The sequence below is a fragment of the Strongylocentrotus purpuratus genome, unplaced genomic scaffold, assembly GCF_000002235.5.
Source record: "Strongylocentrotus purpuratus isolate Spur 01 unplaced genomic scaffold, Spur_5.0 spur5_scaffold_13, whole genome shotgun sequence".
Taxonomy (NCBI): Eukaryota; Metazoa; Echinodermata; class Echinoidea; order Camarodonta; family Strongylocentrotidae; genus Strongylocentrotus; species Strongylocentrotus purpuratus.
In genome coordinates this window covers 33,837,882-33,847,239 of record NW_022145598.1, presented here as the reverse complement: position 1 = coordinate 33,847,239, position 9,358 = coordinate 33,837,882, and the positions used below count along the sequence as shown (strand labels likewise).

At 37.8% G+C, this 9,358-nt stretch overlaps 1 protein-coding gene across 1 annotated transcript; it reads left to right on the top strand.

Annotated features, from left to right (window-relative positions):
- Positions 1-546: 546 nt before the first annotated feature.
- LOC105442253 (deleted in malignant brain tumors 1 protein-like) lies at positions 547-9,073 on the top strand. Its single transcript, XM_030983719.1, has 6 exons — positions 547-607; positions 1,442-1,777; positions 3,373-3,606; positions 7,771-7,848; positions 8,113-8,358; positions 8,650-9,073. Exons 1-6 carry the CDS (start codon positions 547-549, stop codon positions 8,928-8,930), a joined length of 1,236 nt encoding a protein of 411 aa, XP_030839579.1. The 3' UTR covers positions 8,931-9,073.
- Positions 9,074-9,358: the final 285 nt, after the last annotated feature.

The following is a 9,358-nucleotide window of genomic DNA, read 5'->3' as shown; positions in this document are numbered from 1 at the left end:
TATAAAATACAAACTTTCTCTAACTACACCTAAGCACAATTGAATTATTTATGCAAAAGGATTTTCCAGAAACAACAATTCAAGGCAAGACATTAGGTCAAACTCGTGCTGATGCAACGCACAGCAAGAACTATAATCAAGGAGATATGCTACAGGGTTATCAAGTATCCCCAATGATGTGAAGAGAATTTCAGGGCACAAAGTCAAGGTCAAAGGTCATTTCAGGTCAACAAACTATGTTGTGGCATTAATTTTTAATATCATTTTGAAAGTATAAGATCTTATTCAATGAAACTTAATAGTAATAACAAAGGTGGCTGAATAAGGTCTGACGATAAAACTAGATCTAAGCGTGTAGTCTGTAGTTTGAGGTTAAATTTTTGAATTTTTAATATCATTTTGAAAGTACAAGTTCTTATTCGGTATCGTCTGTTAACTTTAGCATGTAGTAATTCCACTATGTTAAAAGACAAATTAAGAGCAGCGAAAGATTGTTTCAGCATATGGATCGCGTAACTAATGCGTGGATATTGACACAGAATCCAAATGGCGGAAAATCAGCAAAAGAAGACCAAGAAATGGTCTCAGAAGTATAAGACCGAATACAGTATCAAGTACCCGTGTATTCGGAAGTCTGAAAGGAATTCATCATGCATTTTGTACAATTTGTATGTTATTTTAAAAAAAAGTGGGAATTATTTAACTAAATACACATGTAAAATGCTGCAAAATAAGGTTCAGATTGCACCATAGAGCATCTACATGTAGAACCCCAGAGCTTCCAGGGCCCTAAGGTGGGCCCTGGACCCCAGCCGCATGGGTCGTGCGCTACGCGTTCGGGATGTGCGCTACGCGCACATTATTTGGTGTCGGTTACAAATCCTCCCTATTTCTGTTTTCCAAAAGTTGGCATCTCTGTGATGGGCCACCCTGCCTATGAAAAATGTCCTAACCTCAATTTTTCATCATATGAAATTGCGTAGTGCAGGCGAGACCGCCGAGAGCGTTTCCCTTGTAGAAAATGTATGTTTGTTCAACACTTGTACATTTTTTTATTTCTGCCAAAGTTGATTTTGGCCCTCTCCTTGTAACAGGATGAAGTCATTTTATTCTGTTTCGGATACATTTATTAGTATTTCTGAATTTGCTTTAGATTGTCAATAGGGGTATTATATTATAATTTGTGAGTACATGAATTTTAAATGTGGAAGATTTTTGTCTACATTGTTTTCCTGTTCAATTTATCTTGCTGCTTTTTCTTTTCTCTTCTACAAGTAAATTTCTACTCGCTCCAAATTCTTCTTCTTATTCATAATTCTCTCTTACTGTACTTCATTGATTTTTATCAATAAATGTCTTAAATATTCTAATATGGGTTGAGTTAATCTTAAATTTGTTTAATTTCATTGAGTTCTAATCTGTTCTTATCATTCTGCTTTAGAAATAAATATAAACTGCAGAGGCGGCGTCTCGCTTACATCTCCCAACTACCCTTCAAATTATCGGAATGATGTAAAGAAGAAGTGGTTTATCACGGCTCCTAAAGATCACAGGGTTCTTGTTACCTTCATTGACTTCAACATAGAGACAGATGATACCCTGTACGTGGCTGACATAGTGGATAAGCAGAGATCTATGCAATACACAGGGGAAGAAATGGAGTTCCCTTCATTCTTGGCCAAAGGAAATAAGTTGCAGATCACATTTATATCCTTACAATCAGGGACTAGGAGGGGGTTTAACGTCACAGTATCCTGCTACGATCATTCAAGTACCGGTAATTGTAATTTTAAGCAGAACTGTTTCGAGACAATGCAGTAGATGTCCTAATCAAAGCAAGGGATAAGCTTTTGTTTTTGGCAGTGAAAAGGGAAGGTAACATTTCTGCACAATGTTCTGCTTCAATCAAAATAATTATGCAAGTATACCGTATACATGTATTTCTTATGCAGTATTTCACAAATTCTGGTATTTTTGTGGTAACCCGACTGTGGCGACACATGCTCCGCCAACAATTACTGTGCAAAATGCGACAATTGCTCAGCCGACATTTGCTCCTACGACACTTGCTCTGCCGACAAATGCTCCACTGACAATTTTTCCGCCAACAATTACTCCACATGAAGCGATAAATGCTCCCCGAATTCCACTTGCTCCTCCGACAATTGCTCCGACAACATTTGGTCCTCAAAAAAAGAAAATTGCCCGGTGAGAGACAATGTTCCTACGACAAATGCTTTGCCAACAATATTTTTTTTCATGGGTTATTTTCTTTGTTTCTTTTAGTTTGTTTTGATTTCTGAATGCATTTCATGAAACAATGAATGTCGATGATGTGGGAGAAAAAGGAGTTACCTATAGGTCATTTCGAATATGCTGAAATCAGGCTGAAATAACTTTTCATCTATCACTGTACGTCCCAAATAATGTACACTAAGCAATAATTACTTGTCAGGGGAAGAAAGCAAAAGTAGAGTAGCAAGCCACGTTCCCAAATACGCACATACATCCTAGTTAATTTCAAACAGCTCATCAATATGTAAGACCTGAAATGACCTCAATGCAAGCAAGCACATGCAGCATACATTGTAGGTATACATGTACCTTCTGCAAATAAAGCATTATACTAGTTTTAAGGTGTGTTTTTTTGGCGGAGCAAATGTTGTCAGAGCAAATGTCACCGGAGCAAAACTTAGTGTCGCTTCATGCAAAGCAATTGTCACCGGAGCATTTATCGCTTCATGCGGAGAAATTGTCATCGGAGCAACTGTCGACAGAGCAATTGTCGTTCAAGCAAATGTCTGCAGAGCATTTGACGTCAGAGCAAATGTCGCGGAGCAATTGTCAAGTTTTGAGGAGTAAAATGTCGGCGGAGCAATCGTCCGCAGAGCATGTGTCATGAATTCATTTTTTCATTGTGACTGAACCCAAGTCCTGCTAAAGAAGATGCTCTTCTTTGCTCTTATTTGAGATATAAACATTAAGTTTAAATCAAGATAGTTTGAGCATAAAGTTACTTCATTTTATATAAGATTTTGAATATAAACGAAACAATGCCTAAAAATGTACATGCCATAAATTAATGTATGCATTTCAAAAGAAGAAAAAAGGATGATTAAAGGTCTAGAAGTAAATCAGGTTTCTTCTCACTTCCTTCCTGCAGAATAAATAGAAATACATGTTTTTTTATATTTGGTTGTGAATAATTTAATGTGGGTCAACGGTAGAGAAACTCTTTATCCCCACCGGTTCTTCAACAAAAAAGCGTTTTAAAATGTACGTTATCTATCATTACTCTCAATTTCTCTTACCACAAAACATGTTTGGGTTATTTCACTGACTTCTTTATTTTGCTGTAACTCTCTTCAAAAGGATACGCAAATGTGGCACGTATTGTTGGCGGTAACTCACCAGGGAAGGGTTTCCTTGAGCTTTGTACTCAATTGGATGACTGGAGGAGAGTATGCAAAGACAACTTTGATGAAAGGGTGACGGAGGTCGTCTGTGGAGAGCTCGGCTATCCTGCTGTTAGAAAGGTTTCCTACCGGACTGAGGACTGTATTTCAGCTGGGCAAGGTTGCATCAAGGCTCCCATCTGTAATGACTGTGAGTACTTTCATTACATCATGCCCTATCTATGACAATTTAACTTCATTAGTAACAAATTAAAGATTAACAGTTCCGTGAAAGTTTTGTAGTAGAGGGGAGAATTGGCAAAAGCTTTTGCAGGGATGGAGTTAAAGGCTTGCAGCCCTATATTTCAAATTTCCAAAGTTTCATTAAAAAACGTTAGTGTCCCCTCTAATCAAGTTCCTTTATCCTCCATCGATGATGTTTTCATATGAGAAACATTACATTTTTTTGTACTCACTTTAATGAGTACACAATGAAATTGTCAAACTTGAGTGGAAAATTGGAACATCTCAGGTAACACTGGACCGAGAACCAAAACATGAGACCAAAAGCCACAAAGTAGTCAGCCCTCGAGTCTCCCGAACCTGCAGAATATCTCTAAAGGTCATGCGCCCTCTTTCTTGTTGATGGTCCAATCACTCCGCTTTAGCATGAATCAGTTATGTTCATAATTATATTTAGTCCATCCTTTTTATGCCTCCGCTACAAAGTAGCTGGAGGCATTATGTTTTTGGGTTGTCCGTCCGTCCGTACGTACGTACGTCCCGTTCTCGTGATCGCGTTATCTCAAGAACCAATTGATGGATTCCCGCCAAACTTGGGGCATGTATGTATCTTGCAGAGCCAATGAATTCAGTAGATTTTGGGGTCATGAGATCCAAGGTCAAAGGGCTCATTATGTATGCAAAAAAAAGCTTGTGATCCTGTTATCTCAAAGATGGATTGATGGATTCCCTCTAAACTTGGGTCATGTTTGTATCTTGCAGAGCCAATGAATTCAGTAGATTTTGGGGTCACGAGATCCAAGGTCAAAGGTCACAGGGCTCATTATGTATGCAAAAAAAGCTTGTGATCCCGCTATCTCAAAGATGGATTGATGGATTCCCTCTAAACTTGGGTCATGTATGTATCTTGCAGAGCCAATGAATTCAGTAGATTTTGGGGTCACGAGGTCAAATGTCAAAGGATATGGAGCTCATTATGTATGCGAAAATAGCTTGTGAACGTATTATCAATAGAACCGAAGGGATGGATTACTATCAAACTCAAAACATGTATCTTGCTAATGAAATGATTAGAGTTTAGGTTCATGAGGTCAAAGATTAAAGGGTCAAACCTGTATATGAAAAAAAACTTGTAATCACATTATTCTGAGAATCTTTTAGTGGATTACAATCAAACTTGAATTTTCAAAATTGCTTCTGTTTTGGTTTGTAAAACTGCTCCACGGCGGAGGCATCATTTTCGACTGCGTGCAGTCGAAGGTCCATCTAGGTTTTTTTTTTTTTTGTATGGGTGTATAAAAAAAATTACCAGTAGCACATACTGATTGGGTTCGGTTTGCAACTAGAATACTAGAAAACTATATATACTGTACTGATATATAATATAAACACATTAATACAGATAACCTCGCGTAAGTCGACCTCATATATGTTGAATAACTGAAAAAAAAGTCCCAATTATTCGTCATAGACTGACGTGGGTTAAATCTCTGTGTTAGTCGCATTTTGTAAGTCGAATATTGGCATAAGTCTATCGAATTCCCTGGACTGTTCCAATGGAAACACTAAATTCACTTCTCCAAAGTCGAACAAAATCAATCACTATCAAAGCACGTGCCACGCACCGATTTTGTTTATACAATACGTCCTTTACCCTGTATTCCAGACTTGCTGGCGCGTGCTCCTCCGTTCTTCTCTCTCCCTCTCTCTCGTATATATCAGAAAGGAGAATGGAAAGAGAAACAAATCCAGAGTCCACGATTTATGCCAGTCAAAACAAGCAAGCAACTCCATCTTGCTTAGTTGCAACAGTTATCAATGAGATCAAAGGGCGTTTGTCTTATACTCTCTGCCAATCAGAACCCCATGAATTTGACACACCCATGTTTTTTCTCCACTTTATAGTAAACGATATCCAGTTAATACAAAGCAGTCCAGAGAGAAAGTTGGCCAATCACAATGCTTTATTTTCCATCGGCGATAAGCTGTACACGGATTGTAAACAATGTGCGCATGCATCGTCATTCTTTTTTGAAGGCCAAGTAAAGCCATGGAGCAACAAAAAAATGTTTGTGTGAGTTGACTCTGTCATGACAGTCATGTAATGAGCGTGTTGCATGAGGCATTTTTGTCTCACCTGCGTAGCAAAAAGCGAGACATAGGCGCCGATTTTCCGGTGACGGCGGCAGCGTCAACATCAAAAATTAACCTAAGGTTAAGTTGTTGAATTTTGAAAGTGTAAGTTCTTTTTCAATGAAACTTGGCCTAAAGGGTTATCAAGTATCTCCAATCATGTGATGGGAATTTCAGGTCACAAAGTCAAGGTCAAAGGTCATTTCAGGTCAACAAACTTAGACTATGTTGTGGCATCATCAAAAACTTAACCTGAGGTTAAATTTTTTGGATTTTTAATATAATTTTGAATGTATAAGTACTTACGTATTCAATGAAACTTAGATTAAAGAGTTATCAAGTAACCCCTATCATGTGAGTAGAATTTCAGGTCATGAAGTAAAGGTCAAAGGTCATTTCAGGTCTGCAAACTTAAGTCTTTGTTGTGGAATCAACATTAAGATTTTGAATTTTCAGCACAACTTCAGAATTGTTTGTTCAAATTCCATGAAACTTTAACCCAAGGGTTATCAAGTATCACAAATCATATGACACAAATTCCAGGTCACAAAGACAAGGTCAAAGGTCGTTTAAGGTCAGTAGACTTAGATATGTTTTACAACTTAATATGAGAATTAATAAATAAATTCTGTTATTTGTTCATATTCCATGACAGTTATCAATCTTGGTACAAATGATAGTAAATAATTCTTCTGATGATTCTTAGTCAATATTCACTTCAAAATGCTGATTACATTCAGAGGATTTCATATTTGGGGGCCCGGTTAATGGGTCACCCCAGACGCGGATCCAGGATTTCTTAGGGGAGGGGGCCCAACTTTTTTTTTTTTTTTGCTCCCGAAAAATTTAAAAATCGCGCCGGACGAAAAGTCGCTCAGTTGGGGGGGGGGGGGGGGGGGGGGGGGGGGGGGGGGGGGGGGGGGGGGGGGGGGGGGTAGTGAGCACCTTTTTTTTTGGCCCTCGAAAATTTAAAAATTTGCACCCCCCCTTGAGGGTAAGGTAAAAAAAAAAAGATAAAAATCATATCAAATTGCGTAATGCAGGTGAGACCACCAAGAGACAATATGACAGTTATCAATCTTGGTACAAATGATAGTAAATAATTCTTCTGATGATTCTTAGTCAATATTCACTTCAAAATGCTGATTACATTCAGAGGATTTCATATTTGGGGGCCCGGTTAATGGGTCACCCCAGACGCGGATCCAGGATTTCTTAGGGGAGGGGGCCCAACTTTTTTTTTTTTTTTGCTCCCGAAAAATTTAAAAATCGCGCCGGACGAAAAGTCGCTCAGTTGGGGGGGGGGGGGGGGGGGGGGGGTAGTGAGCACCTTTTTTTTTTGGCCCTCGAAAATTTAAAAATTTGCACCCCCCCTTGAGGGTAAGGTAAAAAAAAAGATAAAAATCATATCAAATTGCGTAATGCAGGTGAGACCACCAAGAGCGTTTCCCTTGTTCTTATTAATCTCCAAAGTTGTGAAGTCATACATCGTGTATGTGAAGGTTTCTTTTTATTTTCTGGATGTCTGCACAATTCAAATACCACGTGGCTTGAGATAAACACTAGTCCCAGTTGAGCCGACAGCCATCATATGTCCCGGCACGGCGTTCCCAAGTTATGTTAGGCTTAGGACAATACATGTACATGTACATGTACATATGCGTAAGTCAAATTTTCTACGACTTACACACAAGTCAAATATTTCGTAAGTCAACGCATTTCACTCAGTCCCGAGAAGATCAACTTTACGCGAGGTTATCTGTATGCCATACAGTTTAAATATAGACGTACAACGTCTCTTCTTAATAGACAATCTCTACTATATTGTTGTTGATATTTAAGAATTTATTGTACGCTTGTTGAATCCGTTCATACAAGAGTGCACAGGAAATTCTTTTATTGTATCAAAGGCGGTTTACCATAATTGCATTTACGAAGAATGAAATACATGTACATTGCCAAATGAAAACAGAATTTTTCTATACCCTCATGTTCACAGACACGTTCCGATTAGAGGATTGTTCATGGTCTTCCGGAAACTGCTCCTCCGCTGATGCCGTCAAAGTTGAGTGCTATGGTGAGGCAGATTATTCTATACATTTTACAAAACGACTGTATAGTCGTTTTATAACATACATGTATACTCAGCTACTTGAATTCAGCAGTTTTAAACCAACAGACATATTAAAAAGCGTATGAAATTCAAATGAAAGAGGGAAATGATATACTGAATACGAAATGGCATATTCAAAAGTTGTCAATGCAAGACTCAAATGATATGAATGAAGCACCTTGTTGATGTTCTGTTTCTGAGAAATGTATTTCTTTTTCAATTATACAGAACCAGGATATAAGGGTTGCTATGACCTTGAAGATCTTCCACAACAAAATGGATTCATCTTTGAATCAACCTCACAGTGTGTATCCTCATGTAGAGTGTTCTCAAGAAAGGCTCTCGCTATAATGAATGGAAAACAATGCTCCTGTTCTTTCGCTGATGAAGTTAACCTATCCGACATAACCCCTGCAACATGCAACCAACCTACACAGGATACTCAACGAGTTATCAACTCATTGGTTTATGATGGTTAGTCTGCTAACACATGTATGTCCATACATATTTGATGGATTTTTTGTGGCATATCATATGCGCATGCCATGCATGATACAATAGCAAAGTGCCTGTTTTTTTTTTTTTTTTTTTTTTTTTTTTTTTTTGTTAACATAAGATCATGCATTGAAATGAAATGAAATGCATAACACTGAATATTAATATTAAACATAATATAATGTCAGTTTATACTCTTTAGTTCCTAGTCTTAAAAACACTAAATGATAATCAATAATTTAATATTAATTTAAATCACTCATTCTAAAGTTTCCGTTGGATTCTGCGATGAGCTGGATGACGTCATGAATGGATCATGGGGTTCTAACATCACGTGGTTTGGTTCCATCGTCTATCTCACGTGTGATGATGGATACAGTCTGAATGGTAACAGAACACTGCAGTGTGTACCAGGACTATCGCCGTATTATCCTATTTGGAATAGTTCCTTGCCAACATGTGACATGCTTAAAGGTAAGAGGAAGGGCACTAGCAACTTGCTACCATGCATGAACTCATTTTATCGGCATTTTTTAAAAACAGCAAATTAGATATTGGGCTCTTACTCTCTTTCTTTGTATGAGATCATACAGGTGGGAGCTATCTGTCTAGAAATGACATCAACATTATGTTTGTGTGTGTAATATACATGATTACATACATACATGCATACTGCTTGGTGATACTTTATGTACACGCCGACCGACAACCCCCCCCCCCCCCCCCCCCCCCCCAGAAAAAAAAAACAAAAAAACAAAAAAACAAAAAACAAAAAAAAAAAAAAACAACAAAAACAAAACAAAAACAAAAACAAAACAAAACAAAACAAAACAAAACAAAAACAAAAACACCACACATATATATATAGGCCTATGTGAACAAATGTCTAGATTGTTGGGGGGGGGGAGTTATAACTGATATACTATTTATCTATTCATTTCTATTCATTAAAATGAATTTGGAGTTCACAGAGGGTGCA